The sequence below is a fragment of the Haemorhous mexicanus genome, chromosome 6, assembly GCF_027477595.1.
Source record: "Haemorhous mexicanus isolate bHaeMex1 chromosome 6, bHaeMex1.pri, whole genome shotgun sequence".
In the NCBI taxonomy this organism is placed as follows: Eukaryota; Metazoa; Chordata; class Aves; order Passeriformes; family Fringillidae; genus Haemorhous; species Haemorhous mexicanus.
In genome coordinates, this window is record NC_082346.1 from 55,294,819 (window position 1) to 55,316,740 (window position 21,922).

Here is a 21,922-nt window from a genome sequence, read left to right on the forward strand (position 1 = left end):
AACCAAGAATCCCACTCACCCACCCCACAGCACCTCCCACACTGAAGTGGGAGCTGAGGAGGCTATGCTAGTGCCTGCAGCTCCAGCTGAGCTCAATGAGCACAAATGACCACCATGCTCCACCCAAATACAGGGCTGGGAATCGTTACTCCCACAAAAGGCTGCCCAAAATTAGCTACAGATTCTTGTTAGCAGCAAGGCCCTGGGCTCCAGGGACTGCTTGGTCCGTGAGGGGCTGCAGGTGGAACGGTGGCTGCAAGGGAGAGCTCAGCCCGAGGCCCCGGCAGCACACCTGTGCCCTTCTGGGCAGGGCCAGGCAGCAGTGACAGCCACACAGCAGCATCCCAAGGGAGACCTGGGTGTCCCCCTGCCAGGGCACACAGGTGATGCCATCGCTGAGCCCTGTGGCTGCAGTGGGAACGAGGGGGTGGCCCGAGGGTTCCAGGGGTGCGGCAATGCTTGCTCCAGGGCTCATTCCCGTCATTTTCCAGTACTCTGCCTCTCCTCGTCACTCTTGGCCCTGCACAGAACTTGTGCCAGCCCCAGCAAGCTCTGATTTCCCTTAGGTCCAGGTTTCTTATGGTGTGGCTGCTCAGTGCAATGCAGGGAATGACTCAGAAACACCTAACACGTTCCGAGGGCAAGAAATACTGGGGATAACATGCAAGTTTCACCTGAATTATTGTCTTAGAGATAAATTAGTTTTCAAGAGAGGTTAAGACTTGTGCCATCAATGACCAAGTGAAAATATCTTTAGCATTATCACTGTAAATTTTAAATCCCAGTGTTACTAACTGGAAGATATTTTTGCCATTTTTTACACATTATGGAAGATCTTGTCGAATAGATTTCAGTCACAAGTCACATATACCTTAAAATCTCCCTTAGTTTTGATACTATGGAATCCTATTTTTTAACACTGAGGTCTTGAAGCAGTAAGGAAAGCTTGCTGAAGCCTGCTCTTCTGATAACCTCCAAGGCTGAACATCAAAGAAGGAAGCCTTTTCCTCCTGATCATTGCTTCTGTCACCCACACACCAAACTGGAATTCAGTAGTGGGGCACACACTAGAAACCCTAACTCCCTTTCTGCATCTGGCTTGATGCCATGTTTGTTGGAGCAGCAGCAGCACATCCATCATGGAGGGGTGGTGATGGAACACACCAACAGCTCAGCCAGGCTGAGCAAACAGCTCCTGTGAGGGACAGGACACCTGAGATCAAAGCACACCTCAGAGTCCCCATGCAGGGCTGCGGGGGAACCACAGCTCCTGCCTCACTGCCCGAGGAAATGATGTCCTTGCTTTGACAGTGCTGCTTTCACTAACATGCAGGCACTGGTCTCTTCTGCAGACTCTTAATGTGAATTGATTGTTAACTTTCAATGTGAAATGATTTTGAACATTTCATGTCATGATACAGAATATGAGGTGTTAAAGACAAATGCCCCGCTTGTTATACATGCTCAGCCTTCAGCAATCGTGTAAGCAGCATTGAAGCAAATAATTTTCATGCCCATCCTTGTTTCTCATCTTTGATACCAAATTCATATTTGAAGCTTTGTGATCACCTCAGTCTATTGAGCTGACATATAGGGACACCAGCTTAATTCCTCAGGTTGCAGTGCATCCCCAAAACAGGGGTCAGCCCCTCCCCACCCTGAGTGTTGCTCTGTCATAAAGATCTCCTCACAAACCACTTGTCCAACTCATTTTGAATTGGTTTCCATGAAACCGGGTTTAGGTACCTGTGAAACGCACTTAGGACCAGAACACCAACACGCTATTGTAAAGTATGTATGTGAGTTATTTTATACTGGGAACTTCTGCATCATGGAGAAAAACAAACGGACACAGGAAACCTGCAGGGCGAGCTTGTCAGAATTTGCCCTTAACCCCTCCTCCCAAAGCAGTTAATTGAATAAGACATTGTACCAAACACAATCTCCTAAAGTCAGCTAAAGGGCACCCAAGCAGCACCAAGGGCAAACTGCTGAATGGAGCTGCTTACAAAGAATGCAATTTCTCTTGGCTATTCCAAGACAAATGCCAAGGAATACAGAATTCAGCACCACCACCTAGGTCCCAGGCAGGGTCTGTAATGTTACTGGCAACTTCTCAGGTAAAAGTTCTTGATCACCTCCCAGCAGTAGCATGGAACAGGGCTGCAGCTCCACCCAGACTTCTGAACAATTGCTGCACCACCCCATGAATTATACCCCACTCAGAGCAGATGACTTTTCCATAGACCCTTCCTGCTCTGGAGAGGCACTGGCTGTGTAGTAGGATCACCAAGCACACCCTATTCATTATACATTGTGGGCAGCAGCTGGAGCTCAGGATCCAGAGCAGCAGCTCATATGGGCATGGGCACAGCAATTTTGTTTCAGTGCAAACAGACAAGTCAGTGACACAGCTCAATTCTTAACACTTTTATTCTTACAGTTCTAGGTTTGAACTGTACATGCAGAGTTGCATAAGTCACAATAGAGATTTACAGTGGATTCTATTCTATGGTAGAGTGCAATCCAGAATCCTTGAACAGTATAAAAAAACAACTTTAAACATCAAGACCTTGTTAGGAGCAGAAGGATTAAAGCTTCCCCAAGAGATTCAGCTCTCCTAGATACCTAGTTACTAGGTACTGTATGTTAGACAAGAATTGAAGAGCTGTGTAACACTAAACAAACTTGAACACCCTGATGTCTTCCCATCTTCATTACTTTCCACATTTCTGGCAATTAAGAATAAGTCAAAAACCCTGCCACCTGCAACCAGCTAATACAGACAAAAATAACTACTCCTTACTTGCCTGTTTAGGGTTGTACAGTGTTAAAGAAAATATTCCCTCAATGGCATTTTTATCTCACATCAGCTGAAAAAGCAATGTAACAAAAATAAAGGTATAACATCTTCGAAAATAAATATACAGAGGGAATGCAGACAAAGTGTCAAAGATTTTTTTGGCAGGTAACATTCATAATATACAAAATATAACTTATTCATATTAGCCAAGGAAACATTCATGAGTTCCTGTAAACTCCTTTAATCCACCTCCTCCATGCGTGATGTGTCATCATCTCCCTCAAGAGGTGGCATCTCCTCAGTGACTGCTGGACTGGCTTCTTCTGCAGCAGTGTCATCTTCATCGATGCCTGTGCAGGAAACACACACCCATTAATGCTGACAGCACAACTCAAACCTTTCATCTCCACAGTACTTCAGCCACCTGAGGGCTCATTTTCCACACTACCAAGCAGGACCAACACAATACACCCCAAGTTCACAGGAGCCAGGACAGATTTGGTAACTCACCCAGCCCAAGTTTGATCATTCTATAAATGCGGTTGGCATGTGTCTGAGGGTCTTCTAAGCTGAAGCCAGAGGACAGCAGTGCTGTCTCATACAGCAAGATGACAAGATCCTTCACAGACTTGTCATTCTTATCAGCCTCTGCTTTCTGCCTCAGTGTTTCAATGATGGAATGATCAGGATTGATCTCCAGGTGTTTCTTTGCTGCCATGTATCCCATTGTGGAGTTGTCCCTTAACGCCTGCGCTTTCATGATCCTCTCCATGTTGGCAGTCCAGCCATACGTGCTTGTTACAATGCAGCACGGAGAAGTAACTAAACGATTGGACACAACAACCTGCACAGGGAATACAAAGCCGAAGTTCGCAATTTAAACATTTCAGCAAGTACAACTGATTTACCCTAAATTAATTTCACATTGACTTAAACACACAAATAAACCAAGCACTACTTTTACCTTTTCTACTTTCTTTTCAAGGATATCTTTCATTATCTTGCAAAGATTTTCAAACTTTGCTTTCTTCTCCTCCTGTTTCTTTTTCTCTTCCTCATCTTCTGGGAGCTCCAGACCCTCTTTTGTTACAGAAACCAGGGTCTTGCCTTCAAATTCCTTCAGCTGCTGCACACAGTATTCATCAATAGGCTCAATCATGTAGATCACTTCCAGCCCATGTTTGCGGAGACGCTCCACAAAAGCAGAGTTGGCCACCTGATCCTTTGTCTCACCTGCAACAAACACCACCACAGATGATCCTCCCTCAGCACTAACAGCAGCTTGTTCAGCTTCTGCAGAGCCTATGCAACAGCTCTGGTGCTTCATGTCCCAACAACAGGGAAAAAGGGGCACCAACAGCCCAAAATATGCTCCAAGCTGTTTAAACTGACACTCTAGCATTTAATACTCTAAACTGATTTGGAAGCAAATTTTTATTTCCTGGAATCCCAGGTAAAAAATGTTCCCCATTCCTGCCAAGCAAGGGAACCCTGTACCAGCATTTATAAAGCCCTCAGAAGAGAAACCTTCAGTGTTGGCCTTTCAGGTCCCAACTCACCAGTAATGTAGTAGACGTGTTTCTGGTTTTCCTTCATCCGAGTGCAGTAATCCTTCAGAGAAACCATCTCATCACCAGATGCAGATGTGTAGTACCTCAGCAATTCTGAGAGCTTCTTGCGGTTCTGCGAGTCCTCGTGGATGCCAAGCTACAAAAAGCAAGAAGAAAAATCACTAAGTGATTCCTTCAGATAAATACTGAACTATGTTTAGTAGCTCAGGCACAACAAAAATCTGCAACTACAAATATCAGCAGTGTTCAGCAGAAAGACTACAAACCTTGATGTTCTTGGAGAACTGCTCATAGAACTTCTTGTAGTTCTCCTTGTCCTCAGCCAGCTCAGTGAAAAGTTCCAAGCACTTCTTCACCAAGTTCTTCCGGATCACTTTCAGGATCTTGCTTTGTTGCAGCATTTCACGAGAAATATTCAGAGGTAAATCCTCAGAGTCTACCACACCTCTCATGAAATCTGCAAACAACAGAATTATCTTTGTTAGTCTCAAACAAATATTACCAGTCACTCTACCTGCATGCGTCCCTGCCCACTAGAAATTATCAATTTGTTTCTACAGAATTCCAATAAACGTGTACTAAGCAATACTTTTAACTGTTTAACAGCTGTTTAGAACTGAAATTCTCTCCCTTCCGAATTTCTTTACTTCCAAATTTCTTTACATAAAAAAGAAAACTACAGGATAACTAAGCAGTTTTTCCAACTTTTCAGGAACACTTTCTGCAGAATTATACTCACTCAGATATTCAGGGATCAGTTCCTCACAGTTGTCCATGATGAAAACTCTGCGCACATACAGTTTGATGTTGTTCTTCTTCTTCCTGTTTTCAAACAGATCAAAGGGTGCACGCCGTGGGACAAACAGGAGAGCCCTGAATTCCAGCTGCCCTTCCACAGAGAAGTGCTGTGAGAGAACAAGATGATCATTTTAGTCAATTTGCCTGGTTCTAGTGTGATATCCACTTATAACAGCTCTCCAAATGCAGAGCACAAAAAGCAACCCACTGGAGATTAGATTACAGAGCAGCTGCAACACTGGTCAGGAAACAAGCCTGTCCTCAAACAGCCACACTGAATTTAGCGTTACATTTTGAGATCTGCAGACCAATTCAGAACACATTCAGCTCCTTACACAGTATACTGAGATTTTGAAAGCAAATGTGTTTTTTAGCACTCCCTCTCCACTCCCTCTCATCAAACAAAAGGCACAAAACCTTTTCAATGACAAATTACAACCTATTCAGTTTTTATATGTAACCTAGTCTTAAGTTCAATTAGACAGGGTGACTAAGCTATTAACTGGGAAGGCATCTGCACTTCCTTGGCTGCAGGTTTAATCCAGATAATGAACATCAATGCACAATGGATTGATTTAGCAGCATGTTAAGCAACCTTCCACCTTCAGTGCTGTATGCTATAGTCTATGTATCTACAGATATAGCAACCATAGCTGAGTTTAAGAGAAAAACTTACTTTGACAGCCAGGTGGTCTTCCCAGTCATTAGTCAGACTCTTGTAGAATTCCCCATATTCCTCATTGGTTATGTCATCTGGATTCCTGGTCCAAATGGGCTTGGTCTTGTTGAGCTCCTCCTGATCAATGTACTTCTCCTTAATCTTCTTCTTCTTTTTCTTATCTCCATCCTTCTTCTCTTCTTCTTCATCAGAACCAACATCCTCAATCTCTGGTTTATCTTCTGTCTTTTCCTCCTTATCTTCTTTTTCCTCTTCCTTTTCCTCAGCCTCATCATCACTCACCTCCTTATCACGCTCCTTTTCCACCTACAAAACAGTATCAGTACTTGAATTGCAAAAGCTGTAAATTTACTAAGTAACAGTTCTAAAGCACCCCTTCAGCCTCAGGAAGCCAGCAAACTTCAAGAACATGGTATCAAGGTCTCCCTCCCACACACTCCAAGGACTCTCAATCTGGGTGCTGACACAAGTGGGTGTTTCCACATGCTACGAGCCAAGTTCTTACTGCTCCGTTTGATTACACTGAATGACTCCTAACATTAACTGTCTGGAAACAGATACTAGTGGCTTGGAAAACATTTTTTTTTAAACATAGTCCTGTGCAATACAATTTTAAGTAACAGAACTACATTTCCCCAGAGCTTCCTTCATTTAGCACCTAAGAGAAGTGAAACTAACCAAATAAAGATTAACTGCTCCTTCTTACATGAACTCCCTCTTGTGAAACTGAAAATACTTATTTAGCATTTTAACCAAGGTACATACAAAGAGTGTAATGGGGTAGCCAATGAACTGAGAGTGCTTCTTCACAATTTCCTTGATTCGCCGCTCCTCCAGGTATTCAGTCTGATCTTCTTTAAGATGCAGGATGACTTTGGTTCCACGGCCCAGAGGTTCACCTAGAATGGAGTTTACATGTTTTACTTTACTGTAGCAAGAAGCTTCAATGATTAACTCTTTAAAAACCACACTGCTCTATCAGCTATTTTTTCACCTTAACAAAACCTAAGTACTCTGTATAAAAACAGCGTAGGTTAGGCTTTTTTAAGTTTACTGCATGTATTTCAAACAAGCTTCAGAAGATGTCTACTCCTCTGTTCAGGGTCTTTAAAGACTCTGCATAAAAAGTTGTTGAGGTCTTACAAATACTTTTCCATGTGTCAACTTTGAAAGCTTAATGCACCACTTACCCGGGCATTCCATACATATCAAATTACACCAACTGAAATGACAAGGTAAGACCTGGACCTATGCCTGATGTAACATGTTACTTTCTTTTCCAAGGCAGACTATACACCATTGCCAAACCTCTTTAAAAGAGGTCATTGAGCAGAAACACTCACCGTTATCCAGTCTGACAGTGAAGGACCCTCCAGCTGAGGACTCCCAAGCATACTGCTCATCATCGTTGTGCTTGGTGATCACTGTCACCTTCTCAGCAACCAGGTAGGCAGAGTAGAAGCCAACACCAAACTGACCAATCATGGAGATATCAGCACCTGCCTGCAGGGCTTCCATGAAAGCCTTGGTGCCAGACTTGGCAATGGTACCAAGGTTGTTGACCAGGTCAGCTTTGGTCATCCCAATGCCAGTATCCACAATGGTTAGAGTGCGATCATGCTTGTTTGGAATCAGGTTAATTTTCAGCTCTTTCCCAGAATCCAGCTTGCTTGGGTCAGTCAAGCTTTCATACCTAATCTTATCCAGAGCCTATAAGAGGAAAGACACGCTTTAATATTGCCTGACTACTTCTAGAGTATTTCAGTAATTCTCAGAATAAACCAGACTACTTTTGGAACTTACATCTGAGGAATTGGAGATCAGCTCACGGAGGAAGATTTCCTTATTGGAGTAGAAAGTGTTGATGATCAGAGACATCAACTGAGCAATCTCAGCCTGAAAGGCAAAGGTCTCCACCTCCTCCTCCATTGGTTGGTCCTGAGTTTGCACAGCTTCCGGCATCTGTGAAAGGAGAGGGAGGAGTTGAAATTCCATCTGGAACAGCTTACCTAACATATCCTCTTACAGGCAGTGACAATAGCATTCTGAGAAAAAGTTTTTTAACCACGTGGTTTCAGCACCATAGGAACACGCACATAAAAAAGCCCTTTCCATTCCTTATTTACAGCTAGTAACTACTCAAAAGACATGCAGAAAATAAATGACAAGACGTGCCGCACCCTCCTATTACTTTGAATACACAGCTATCCTCACCTCTGACTTAGAAACCAACACTGCTCAGCCGGACTCGCTTCTCTGGACAAATATTTGCGTTAATAAATACTCGTCCTTCACCGGACATAGCTGTCCGTTTGCCCCCCCTTGCGGGAGCCAAACCTCAGGGGCGGCGGATTTCACTCGAGAGAGAGAAGTCCAACCACAACGCCGCTCCGATGGCTGCAGAGCGGAGGGCACCGGGCGGGCCGGAGCCGCGGGGCGCAGGCCCAGCCCCCGCCGCGAGGCGGCCCCGGCCCCCCCGCCCGCACCGGGACCGCGCCCCGAGCCCGCGGGCGGGAGCGGCAGCGCAGCGCCCCCTGGCGGCGCCCGCCGGAACCGCGAGACGTTCTAGAAACTGCCAGAGCCTTCCCTGCCTGCCCCCGCCTCCCGCCCGCGCCGAGCGCGCATTCCCCACCCCCCCAAAGCGCTGCTGAGCGCAGCAGCCCCCGAACCCGCTCCTGGCCTCATCTCCTTGCTCCCGCTCCTGCCCGCCTGTCCCTTCACACCGCATTCTCCCCAGCCCCCTTTCTTTCCCTCCTCCATCCCGCTTTTCTCCCGCTCCTTCATTCCTACCGCCCCCACTCTCGCCTTCCCTCACCCCCCGCTCCCTTCCCTCCTGGCACTCTGCTCCTTTCCCCTAGCCCCCGTTCCCTCCCTCCATAGTACACGTTCTTTCAGCCTCTGCCACCTATTTCTTCCGCCATCTCTGCCACTCCTTTTCTCCTGCTCCTGACTCCCTTCCCCCCTCCTTTCCCCCTCTCGCCCCCGCCGCTTTCCCAGTTTAGCGCCCACCCCCCCCCCCCCCCCAGACCTTTGCACGCTCGTGGCTGGGGGCCCATTCATTGAGAGCGAATCTCTCCGGCCACCCGATACCTCCGCACCGAAGCGGACTCGGGTCAGCCTCCTACAGCCCTCCCGCGCACGCTGCGAGGCGGAGGGGGCGCTGCAGCTGCAGCCCGGGACAAGAACAGCGCCTTCCCTGACCGCCCGCCGCTCCGCTGCCATACCGGAACCCCCCCAAGGAGCTGCTCGGTTTCCCCACCTCCACCGCTGTTCTTATAAGAACGCAAGTTTAATAAGCTGGGTTCAGAATCATCAACCCCAGTCTCCCTTTCAGCCATACCCAGACTGTAAGCCCCAATCACCTTTCCCAGGATCTAGAGAAGTACAGAGAAAAGCATGTCCAACGCCACGCGGCTGCTACAGCACACCCCACCCCCACCTCCCACGCAACTCCGAACACGAGCTCCGCGACCCCAGCCACCGAGCCCCGGGGCTCGGTCAGAAAACGCTCCCTACATCGATCCACCGCCAGCAAGGGCCGGCTGCTGCCCCCACCGCTCACCTTGGCAGGGGGGTGCTGCTCTCTTCACTGACGCTGTAACACAGCCCGCTCGCTCCGCTGTACCCTCTCTAGTGCGCGCTCCCCACAGCCCGCCCGATTTATATACGGCGGGATCCGCCTCCTTCCAGAACCATCGGGAACCTTCACCGCCGGCGCGGGGGGGCGCGGGGAGGGGGCCGCGAGGCGGGGGCGGAACAAGCCGGCCGAGGGGCGGGGCCGTGCCGCTCGCAGCCAATCGCAGCCGTCCGCGACAGGCGCCGCGGGGCCGGCTGCTGAATGGGCGCGAGCCCGCGCTCTCCCCGCGCCCCGCCCCGCTGCGCCCCCAGCGATTGGCTCGGCCGGGACTCCGGGGGGAGGGGGAAAGCAGGAAGGAGGCGGGCGCATGTGCGGGAGCCTCGCGGGGCGGTGCCGAAGGGGCGGGGCCCGGGGCTGTTGCGCGAGTGCCGGATGACGTCACTCGCTGCCGAGCCCCGCTCCGAACGTCCTAGAAGGGGGCGGGGGCGGGGCCGGGGTCTCTCCCCTCCCGCCTCATCTTCTCCCATTCTCCCCCGCCCCGCCGAGCGGCAGGGAAGGGCCTGGAAAACTCGGGGTGCCCCCCGACTCCTGCGGGGGCGGCCCAGGGCTGGGGTGTGGGGCGGCGGTCAGTCTCTGTCTCACCGTGCTGAACCCCTGTCTCTGCTGCGTGGCCGGTGCGCCGGCTTGCGGCTGTGCGGGAGTGCGGGGTACAGGTGTGTGAGGGTGGGAGAGTGACGGCGCAGGTGTGTGAGGGTGCTCAGGTGGACGGGGTGCAGGTGTGTAAGGGTGGGAGAGTGACGGTGCAGGTGTATGAGGGTGCTCAGGTGTGCGGGGTGCAGCTGTGTGAGGGTGGGAGAGTGAGGGTGCAGGTACCGTGCCGGATGGAGTGCGGCTGTGCAGGTGTGTGAGGGGTGGGAGAGTGAGGGTGCGGGTGTGTGAGGGTGCTCAGGTGTGCGGGGTGCAGGTGTGTGAGGGTGGGAGAGTGCCGGATGGAGTGCGGCCGTGCGGAAGTGAAGGTGTGCGGATGCTCAGGTACGCTGCTGCAGTTGTGCAAGCTCAAGGATTTAAGTTACTTAAGGATTTAAGGTGCATGGCTGTGCAGGAGTGCGGGTGTGCAGCTGTGTGCCTCTGTGTGTGCGCAGGTGGAGGTGTGTGGCTGTGCAGCTGCTGCCGTCCGTCCCCTCGGCTGGGACCAGGGGCTGCGGGAGGGCGGCACTGTTCCCCCTGCCCTACTCGCCGGGCGGGATCCGGCCGCGCTGCCGGGTGTAGCCGGGTGAATCACAGCTTAGGGATGCTGTGGTAACGCGTTTCGCCTGCTCAGGGAAAACAGCACCCGTTCTCACGCAGCAGGTATAAGTCTGCGAGTTAACTAAATTCTGCCTCTCGGTCTGTGCACTTGCACAGGGTAAAAAGAGCCGTGGGACCAAAGCCAAGCAGCTCAGCAGACCTACATAGCTATGCAGTTACTTAAGGATTTAAGTGCTAATAGTAGACATGAGGCGTAGGCCAGTGCTGTTGGGTTTGTAACAGCCCAAAGCCTGAAACCCGCTGGGATTGTGAGCCTGAACTTGGCCTTTGCCAGTTCATCTGGGAAATCTCGGTTGATGTTCAAAGGGCACCGCAAGAGACACCTTTATACATACATTTACATATCCTGCATAAAGGCTTTGATATGTACACATCTCATTATACCAAGCAGATCTGTGATTGCAGCATTTAGCAGGGCGGGTATTTTTATATCCTGAATGACCTGATTGGGAGCAGGGAGTTAAATGCAGATCTTCCACATCTCAGGAGAATGATCTGCATCCCATGTGTTCCAGACCAGACTTCTAAAACTTTCTTCTTGGAGCTGATCCACTTTCGAGGATATAAATACCCAGAGAAACTACATGTTAAAATTATGCACTGATGTAAGCATGAATTTAGCCATATCTCCTTGCTTTAAAGAATGGTTATTTATTTGAGGAATAAAAAGAATGTTGTTTCTGTTGCAAAAATTTATCTCAGGTGCAACTTCCTTCCATTTTCTTTTGGCTCTTAGATGTACCCCAGACTTCTATCTAGTTCAACATCTGACTGGCTTTGGGGAATTGAAGTTTAAGTTGCCTAACCTGCCCTTCTCCAAGTTGAGTGTCTGAAATAGACTGGCTAGCATGAATTAATATTGCAATACTTAGATCCATTAACACATTTAATCAAAAATCCTCATGCTGAACTTCATGTCCTTTGCATTGGTTATCCTGCAGTTTTAACCCCGACAAGCAAATCTGATTGAATTGGGGTCCACTGGCTTGATTTTTTTGTAGCATTCTGTTTTCAGAGAGTTTTTCAGCATTTTGACAAGATCTATTAAGTACACATGTAAAACATGTAGGAACACTGAGGAATTAAAATTATAGCTTGTCTTGCTGCAGTTTCTGCAGTACCTGTAGTAGTGCAATGCCTTAGAGGACTCTGCCCTTCTCAATCCTGGTGCTCCAGCTCTGACCCAAGCAGTTGGCCAAAATACAGGATCCTGCAGGTTAGTTAATTAGGTGGAAAAATTAATCGTGGTGTCGACAACATAAAAGGGTGTATAAATGAGCTGCTGCTCAGCCCACAGGAGAAATCAGACTGTAAGGGTGAGATTATTTGCTCACCATTCTAAGCCACTGAAAAAGTTGGATTTCAGCCAGTGCTCAGCCTTGAAAGTTCTGCACGTACGTCTGGGTCACCTTCTTGCTACTTACTTTGGCTGGTTGTTTTCTGTCCTGTCTTCAAGTTGGATTTTGGGGTGCTTCTCAATGCATTTCTCTTCCTTTCTCTCAGACACTTATGCCTATACGAAGTGCCTGTGCACCAAAATGCTTTCCTGAGTACAGCAGGTTCCTTTCTTTGCACAGTGACTGTGATTTCAGTGATCTGACAGCTGCTTTGCTTGTCTGCTTCCATAAAGCAGCCTAATGGTATTTTACCACTGCCTTAATAAGGTGTGGCAGTTACACTCAGGCATAATGAGGTAACTTTTATGTTTTTTCTTAGATTAAAAAATAGTCATGGTATTGTGTAAATACTATAGGATGTGCCTTTTAGGCTGAAACCCTCTTACATTCAGATTCCATTGATGGAAATGCTTTCTAACATGTATTTGCACCAAAGTAACTTCTGTACTTCAGAAAATGGCTGAAATATTGCAATATATGGAAATGTGTCCAAGCATTTTATCCTGCAATATCCTGCTAAATTTGCTTGTGTGCTCTCCTTTTGAGGTGTCTAGAATTTTAAGGTTGCCACTTTAATAATAATCAAGATGTTTGAAAAAGTATTTTCTCTTCTAATCTCTCAATGTTGGCCCAGTGATTCAGACTTAGGGTTATATGTCATTTTAAGCATGTGAAGACCTATGGAAGGTTTTGCATAGGTCTGCAGGATCACATGCCTTTATACTGTCTAGTCTCCAGTCACATCATTCTGTTTTCTCTTTTGTGGTTGTGTTATTCAGCTTTCAAAAGCAGTCTGATTTCTTTTGTCAAAGTTGTTTGACAAGTGCACTGGGAGAATGTAATCTCATACCAAACCGTCTAAGTTTTCCCAGCTCTGCTTAATCCAAGTTCCTCTGTGACTGTGTAAAACACATATTTTCTTCATGACTTGTGAATAACCTGTATTCTTTTTGTTCTGTTATGCAGTGAGGGCTAGCAAATATAGACATTTTGTTCCTATGGTTACTCTAATTTAACTGGTCCCAGTTTTGTATTGCTTCACTTTTAGGCAAGAAAAAAAAAGGTTCCTAACTTGGTTCGTGTCAGAGTTAATTTTGGAGGAAATTCTGAGCAAGATAGATCAATTTTTCAACGAAGAGATTGTGCTGGTTTTCATTGGGGTAGAGTTAATTTTCTTCATAGCAGCCAGCATGGAGTTGTATTTTGAATTTGTGCTGCAAACAATGTTGATACCCCAGAGATGTTTATGTTATTGCTGAGCAGTGTTTGGACATTATCAAGGCCTTTTCTGCTCCTCACACTGACCCCCAGCAAGGAGGCTGGGGGGCACAAGGAGCTGTGAGGGGACACAGCTGGGACAGCTGACCCCGACTCACCAACAGGACACTCCTTACCACAAAGTCTCCGTTGTGCATTTCCTGGTTTCCTAAGGATTAGTCCCACACTTGGTCTCTCTATACATTTGCATTCTCATAGAATCTTTAATTACACAATTTCATAGAACTCCTTGCTATGTGAATGTTACAATATTTAAAAAGAACAAAGTAAAAGCTGAAGGTGTTTAATGTTCAAAGTGTTGAAATAAGACACAGGAAAAACTGGGGTTTATTCTTAATTCAATCAAGGGCTTTTTCTGTGTTGCTGAAGATTTTTTTGTTTTTTATAAGCCACAAAGAAATTAAAAAACGTTTGCATAGAGAATTTGAATTCCAGCATTTAACTTAACTTCTGAGTGTTTGGTGTTGTAGCCTTAATGCTTTTATAGCATTGCTTTAAAATTAATTTTGTTTGAGTTCTGAGACAGTTTTGTCATGTTATCTCAATGCTTCAGGGTTTACTGAAGGAAAACAAAACAGCATCAACTGAAACTGCTTAACAGTAGATTTCAGAAGAATGATGTAAGTATAAAGATCTGGTAATATATGTCTAGTTTGCTTTAACACATGGAATTATGCATGTAAAATCTGTGTTATCATAATGAAATGTAAAGCTGGGAATGGATATCTGTCTGAGCAAAGCTTCATGTTTTCTTAAAACTATTTCCCAGGCTGTGTTCTTTTGTGCTTTCTCATTGCTTGCTGGAAGCTGAAGTGATCATAAGATCTGTAGGTCACAAAAAAAGGTGATTCATTGTAGAAATAGGATCGATAGTCACTTAGAATAAATATTTTTCTGGTGAAGAAGCTACTGAAGAGGCAAAGAACAAAATCGATCTCATACAATGTAGTTGTACTGAAGAACTGCAGGTGGCAGCAATAATTGCATGGACCGTGGGCTGTGTGTACACGTTCTTTTTTCCTAAAAGTTTATGGTTTTTGAAGTATGTGTCAGAGACTGTGAAAACTGTCAGTCATTTCTCTCAGAAGGAATTCTAAAGGGACTTACTGTTGAACAACAATATATTTGTTATAGCTAAAGTCAACAATTCCACTACTAACAAATGCCAATTATAATTTATATTTTATATATATAAAATATATATAATATATTTCTATAGACATTGAAAGCTGAGATGCATAGGAAAGCTGAGAGAATGAGCATGGAAAGGCCTGGATTCATGGGATTCATGGGACATTAATAAGGTCCCAGAATAATTGCTCAGTCTTATAACAAATTACTTTATGTGGTGTTTGTTACAAAATTAATAGGTTAACCTTATAAAAACTCAAATTTGATATTTTCAATTTTTCCTCATCTTAATATTCCCTTATGACTGGAAAAAATCATATTTTCTTTATAGTTTTTGACCTTATATAATGTTTTACACTTTCCCAGAATAAATGCATAATTTTGTACTTTGTAGCTGAAGTTACATGTACAAATCAGACATCATACCTATGCCAGCTGAGCTATACAAGACACTTTGTCTTCCACCAAGTTTAAAGTGTTTCTTTCACGCTCTGGTTCTGCTCCTTGTTCTAAGAGCATTTTGAGATGACTGTGGTACCTGTTTGTGGAAGTGTGTGCAGTCTCTTTCTAGGAAGGGACCAAAAATCCAGGACACAGTTACGTGGCTTGGAGAGTGACAGGAGAATGTCATGCCCATCAGAGCTCCCTTAAATCAGGAACAGTTACATAAAACTGTTAACTTTGGAGGGAGAACAAGAGGTATGGTGGCAGCTATAACTTTTATTAACCATAGTTAAGAGCTTTGTTCTATTCATAGCCAAAAGTTTCATTAGATCCTAATTCAGAAGGACAAGAAGCTTGGAAAAAAAGCCCTTCCAGACAGCAGAAGGTTTGACTAAAAAGTCCCTAGACAAACAAAACTCTAGATTTCCCATGAAGATGTTAAAAACAATAGTGATGGTAAAGTTACATGGTTAAAAAAATAACTTAATAGAGCCCCAGTATCAGTGACCACGGAAATAAACCTGACACTTTTTTCCCTGTACCTACTCAAGTTCTAGGAGTTAAATTCAGTATAACAGTAAGGGTTGGGGTTTAGTATCTAAAACAGCTGAGCACTGCTGCATATTTATTATCAAGTGTAGGCATGTATGGAGCACTTACATACCTTATTTTGTGTGCCTGATAGATTTGGAGACAGAACTCTCCTTCAAGCCACCTTCTAAATCTGGGATACTGTTGGTAATTATGTCACAAAGGATGTTCTGTACTTCACTAACATTCTTAATGCAATAGTATTGATTTTGCAAATTACTGACAACAGGCAACTTTTCAAAGTTGAGTTAGGTGATTATGACATGAAAGAAGAGTTGATAGTAAGGAATAAATTTTCAATTCATTTTAAATAGAGGCACAAAAGGCAAGTTCTAGTCCTGGGTTTTAAGCAGATAAGAAAGATCATGTATTTTGGCATTAGGTAGATTTTCTATAAAGAAGATATCTTTGAGATCAAATTGCTCTGCTGACTTTAGCAAAAGGAAGAAGAAAAATTGTTGGAAAGGCCTTCATAGTTCAGGAACACTTCCAAAGCATCTACTTTTTTATAAGCACATTCCCTAGAAACAAAGAGAAAAAGTCCTTCATAGACAGGTTTACCTTAGAAATCAGGGAAAGAGAAAGCAATCTGGTATGGAGATCACACTTTCAGATTCAGTTGTGAAATGGAATTTTAGTTGTGTAAAGCTGAGAAAGTAGGTTTACTAAGCAGTGATACCTGGAATCAGGGTGAACTAGGTTAAAGAAAATCAATTACACATTTTTATTGAGGATACTGAGTATGCAATAACCTCAATCATTCTACTTTAAAGAGGGCACAGAAATGGAAAGAGTTGAAGAATCTTGCCGAACAACTGCTTAAATTGGTGCTAATTTGATAAACCTCATTCTAGAAAGAATTTGCATGGCAGACTTAGTTATTAAGTGTGAATTACATCTCAAAAGTAGCTCTGGTGTCACACAGCCAAGTTACCTTGGATGTGACCAGTATGAAAGTAATTCTGTGAAAAAGATGTGTAAGAGGCCTTGGCCAAGGCCAAAGAGGTGTCCAGGCAGAACACCCCACAGTCCAAAGAGCTGTGTACAAACTTGCTGTCTTCTTTCCTTCTGAAGGTCAAGGAAAACTTGGAAAAAATTTTATTATTGTCACCTTCATAATTGTGCTGTGCTGCAATGTCTGTGAAAAAATATTTGAAGTCAGCTATTCAGAATTCATTATATGCTGTGTGCTATATTATGAGTCTGCTACACACCTAGATGCTTTGAATTTCATCATGAAGCATGTTTCAGTAAAGGTTTTAGAGGTCATAGAAATTTTAAAAATCTACAAGCTCAGGATTCACATTTTTCAGGATGGGAGATTGTGAGCATTTAAAATAGATGTCAATGAGGTTGATTTCTCTAGTATTTTGAACAGGATATGCTCCTTAATTTGACGCTCTATACTTCTAAAAAAAAAAAGCAAGAAATTAATTAAAATTTGTCCATATATTCTGGATAAACCCTTTTTTTTTTTCATGTTCCAGACAGTATTTCCATTTTATTACCAAGATATTGATGGAATAAAAAAAAAGGATACTAAAATTATGGAGTGCTTTCAGATAATCACAGATTAAGGCTTAATAGCTATCTGTGATGAACACTTTGCTTAGGCACAGTTTAATGTTATTTTCTTGCTGTGTCAGACAGATCAAAAGATTTATTTTGTGTGAAAAAACTGGAAAACTCTGAATCCCAGCTTCCTCTCCACAAAAGAATGCTGGAAAAAAAGAATAGTAGCAGTAAGATATTCTGATTAAAGCTGACTGCGAGTAGGTACTTTGAGAAATTTTGTCAAGAGCTGTGTAAGTACTTGATTAATCATTACAAATTTATCTGTGGGCTACAGGAACCAGGCATAGTGAATTAGAGGGGAAAATCGGGTTTCATCTCTTTCAAGGAGATGCTTGCTGCCATACTGAGGCAAATCTTCTGATGTAACTTGGCTCTTTATGCTGAAATCCTGCTTTGCAGTCAGCTGAGCTGAGGGTATTCTTAGCCAGTTAATATGCAGGTCAGTATAATGCAGCTGCTCTATTCTGTGAAAGTAGGACAGACACCAGCTACTAGAAGTCACCAGGTTATTTCCTAAACAGAGGGGTGCTGGTTAACACTTGCCAGGAGATACCTCTGCCTATTCCCCCCACATCACTGACAACACAAAACAAGGAAGAAAACCCCTCCAGAATGGGTCTTTCAGCACTGTGGGAGTTGCAATCACTCCTGTGATTGACAAATTTAAAACTGTTTCAGATGCTGACAGCCCAGGATTTCTTCATCTCTAGTTTATTTGGATTAGATATATCTGAAAGAGGAAAGTACTTTTATTTTGTCAAATTCAAGTTGCTTTTTAAATGTCTAGTGTTTAAAATAAAATCAGCAAATTCACTCTAACCAGTCAAGTTCTTTATTATAAAACAAAACTATAAAAATATTATGACATAATGCATTTTCAGTTTCTTGTTTTGGCTGTCTTCACAGTAGATCTACAAAGTTAAGTTGCAGGAACAGGCATCAAAGGATTGGGACAGTAAAAGAAGGGATTTTTCGGCTTTTCTTCCTTAGGGCATAGCTGCTCTTTCTAATGACTTACCTAAAATTGTGTTTCCTCAGAACATTTGTTCCAAGTGAAATATCTCTGTTGGTTTTGGTTCTGTAGAACTGTTTGAGTTTGTTTCATCTAACAGAAATACAGTTCTGAATTTATACTAAGAATAACCATGATGGCTTGGCCTCCTTCTTCCTAGTTCAAGACAGAAAATTACAGGGGGGGCATTCTTTTTCTAGAAACCTCTGCAAGTCACATTCCTAATACATTATTTAATTTGCATGTTATTTCCATCTTGATGAACTTCCCTGCATGTCCTTGGGTTTGTATGAATAAACATAATTACGGGTCATATGAGATGTATTTCCAACTCTGCTTGGCAGTTTTGTAGAATTAATTCATTAAATAATACTGATGCACCTGGCATTCAAAGTACCTTTAGAAAGTACCTCTCTAAATTGCCTTCTGCTCATCTGTTCTCACTTTTGGAACTAGAGCCATAATAAGTCTGGCTTAAAATCCAGAATTACTAGTTAGTCACTGCCAACCAGGCCTCTTTCAGAAGCATATCTAAATAAGTCAGGAGATTTCTTTGGCCCCAAAAGCATGGCTTTAGTATATATCAATATGGAATGTATAATCAGAGCTTATTGCTTCACCTGAATAATTATGATCTTCAGCTAGAAGCACATATTTTCATTGCCAAGTAGTCCAGATTTTAAGAAAATCTTGTACTGTGCCTTACTAAATTCACTAAGATAAATGTTATCTTTATAAGATTTCCTCTGGGTCGGTGGATGAGAAGCTCAGCATCTAGACTGATACATGGTATAACTCTGTCCTACATAGTCAGTACTCTTTCAGAGCTCATTAGGAAAGCAAACCTAGAAATTATCACACAATAAAGAGTCCTTCTTGCAAATGTTAATTCTGGCAGTACAGAGCCATCTTAGTTAATATTGCACTAGTAGCATCTGGGAATGATGCAAGGACATTAGGTATGCAGCTAGTGTTTCAAAGCATGTACAATTAGCATCTCAAACAAGGCACTTACAAAGAGTGTAATTGGATAGCTGATGAATTGAGAATGCTTCTTCACAATTTCTTTGATTTGCCTTTTTCCTAAGTATTCTCTTTGGTCTTCCTTCAGATATAGGATAATCTTTGTTTTACAGTCATGTGGTTCCCCATGAAGGAAATACATGTGTTTTAGTGACAGCACAAATGGACAAATAGCATCCTTTTTCTGAAATTAAGAGTTAATACAATTGTAATAAATTCTTAATCATCACTGACTACCTGATAATGCTGAGCTGGTGTTCTATACCTGTTCTGTGCTCCAACAAATGGAACAACTAAAACAATTATACCATTTCAATGTGTATTTCCCCCAGCTTTCAAAGCCCTCATGGAGCACAGCAATACATGTGAACTGCAAGAGGGAGTCTATAAAGCAGAAATTCATTAAGTTTGACCTTTCTCTGAAAATGTTACACATACTAGAAAGGAAACACAGCAGTGGTGCTGTATTGTGTGATGCACATTCATTCTCTGCAGCACAAAGTTCAGCCAATGATTATTACCCAGCCAGGGAAATTTGCTGCTAAAGGTAGAGATCCTGTGCCATCAGATTGTGCACCTGTGCTCCCACTCTGTTCTTGTTCACTGTTCACGGTGTTCACTTCACTCTCCCCAGCCATGAGACAGAGAGCAGTGAATTCTGTTGACAAACATTTACCATTGTCAATGACAGCAAGAAGTCTGGAATGAAGGTGACTCTCCTATTGCCTGTCTGTGCTTTGTGACCACGGTCACGTTTGCGATCAGGGAGGCAAAGAAGAAGCTGACCCCAAACTGACCATTCCCAGAGACACCAGCACAAGCCATGTTTCTATAGAAGGTCCTCTGCTGGACCTCACAGTTTTCATGGGATCAGCTTTGGTCATCCTGTGCCTGAATCCATGATGGTCAAAGTGCAATGGTGCTTGTCAGGCCCATCATTCCCAGAATCCAGCTTGTTAAGGTCAGTCACAGCCTCAAGTTTCATTCTGTCCAGGGATCACAACAGAAGGCTTGAGCATTCTCAGGGTTACAGTTAAGAATCCAGGCAGTGTTTTACTGGCTGAGTCACATTAATAGCCAAATTACTTGCAACCAATGATTTGCTAACAGCCTCCCTCAGAAAGTTTTTCTTTCTGGAATGGAAAGTGTTGATGAGCAGTTATTTCAACCTGGAAGGCAAGAGTCCTCTTCCTCCATGGGCTGATCTTCAGTTTGCACAGACTCAGTGTTAGTAAGGATACACAGAGTTGAAACCTCATTGCATGTATATCCACACATACACTTGACAGTGGCACATATGTTCTTAAACTGAAAAAATAGAAATAATTTGTCTTGAGAGCATAGGGCAGAGAAATTGAATTATTGTTTCAGCTGTATCGTTAATAATCCGTTATACATATTAGATTTTTCACTTTTCCCTGACTTCTTACTTAAGATAACATAGGATGAATAATTGTTTAATCAAGAGAAAATCCATAAGCTTTTTAATATAGTCATGTTAGATTGTATTATTAAGTAAGAAAAGTCATCACAGGATTTTATTTATTTTAACAAATTGAGTTTGGTTGTACATTCTGGGACATCCCAGAGATAAAATTTTGCAGTTATGACAAAATAACAAACACAAGATTTTCACTCTCCTTTAACTGAAACACTACCTCAACAGGAATATTCTGAGGTAACTCTTTAATTTAATAATAAGCTTGGAAGTTCTCTGGGGAATGGGAGATACTGTCTTAGTTGATATAATGGTGAGGCTAACACAGATTTGTTAATAGTCCCTTCAAGTGAGAATAACACTGCAAGGAAACACATTTTGTTGAAGGGACATGTTACAGTGTAAAGTCCCTTCTCTTAATCATTTAACAGAAACCAAATCTGAAACCACCTAAAGATGTGGATTTGTACCTTAAGAAAGGCTATTATTTCCTGTTCCTATTTAAGTTCTTCTAAAACAATCCCCTTTATTCACTTCTCATGAAAAAAGACCACAAGGCCCTTGTGTCTGGCTACTAGCTGTTTTTATTTTGCCCCAGTTCTTTCCTGTCACAGCTGTGGAAGGAAAGTAGACAGAAGAAACAGAATAAATTTTAATTTAAACTGACTGGAAATACTATGATGAGATTATGTTTGAATTTTCCAAAGGGAAGTGATGGAAAGAAACAGCCTGTAGCCACATTTCAGCTTACATTAGAAGAGCAACTAATCTCCATCAGCTAAGTCTGGCAGTAAAAGAATCATTGTCATCACTCATCTTTCTACAGAATTAGTGTAGGTAAACTTCAAGCCACCAAAAAATAAAATGAAAAAAAAAAAAAATAAAAATCAGCCCATCTCTTGGTTTAGACATGCAGCAGAAGGAGAGTAGAGAGAAACTGAGCAAGACTCCTTAGGCATGGAGCAAGTCAAGGGAGCCATGGAGAGTGTCTTATTCTGACCCACCATATATCAAAGGCTGACAGGGTTTGCTAACCCATGTACTAGAGGCAAGCAGCCTCCTCATTTCCTGTTTAGAAACTAACATCATGATCCTGCACTTCAAAAGAATTTTATAAAAATTTATTTTTACAGAAGGTAAGTAAAATGCCTCCTACTCAAAACAGTGTTGATTCATATTGATATTGCACAAAAATAAATGATAATGTTAAGGGTAAACTTTCAGGATGATGGAGTGTTTGAGGTTGGGAGGACCTTCTGGAGGTCACCTCATCTCTCTCTGCTCAAGCAGGGCCACC

General features: G+C 43.4%; 1 protein-coding gene across 1 annotated transcript; it reads right to left on the bottom strand.

Moving 5' to 3' along the window:
* Positions 1-2,415: 2,415 nt before the first annotated feature.
* HSP90AA1 (heat shock protein 90 alpha family class A member 1) lies at positions 2,416-9,565 on the bottom strand. Its single transcript, XM_059850348.1, has 11 exons — positions 9,414-9,565; positions 7,655-7,813; positions 7,195-7,561; positions 6,617-6,750; positions 5,849-6,157; positions 5,114-5,279; positions 4,641-4,831; positions 4,363-4,510; positions 3,768-4,036; positions 3,314-3,647; positions 2,416-3,153 (listed from the first exon to the last, which is right to left on the bottom strand). Exons 2-11 carry the CDS (start codon positions 7,811-7,813, stop codon positions 3,044-3,046), a joined length of 2,187 nt encoding a protein of 728 aa, XP_059706331.1. The 5' UTR covers positions 9,414-9,565; the 3' UTR covers positions 2,416-3,043.
* Between the last annotated feature and the right edge of the window lie 12,357 nt (positions 9,566-21,922).

Coding starts and splice junctions, on each gene's coding strand:
- HSP90AA1 (XM_059850348.1), bottom strand. CDS start 7,813: ATGCCGGAAGCTGTGCAAACTCAGGACCAACCAATGGAGGAGGAGGTG. Junction 6,158..6,616: donor GCTACCCCATTACACTCTTT/GTATGTACCTTG, acceptor ACTGTTTTGTAG/GTGGAAAAGGAGCGTGATAA. Junction 3,648..3,767: donor TTGAAAAGAAAGTAGAAAAG/GTAAAAGTAGTG, acceptor TTCCCTGTGCAG/GTTGTTGTGTCCAATCGTTT.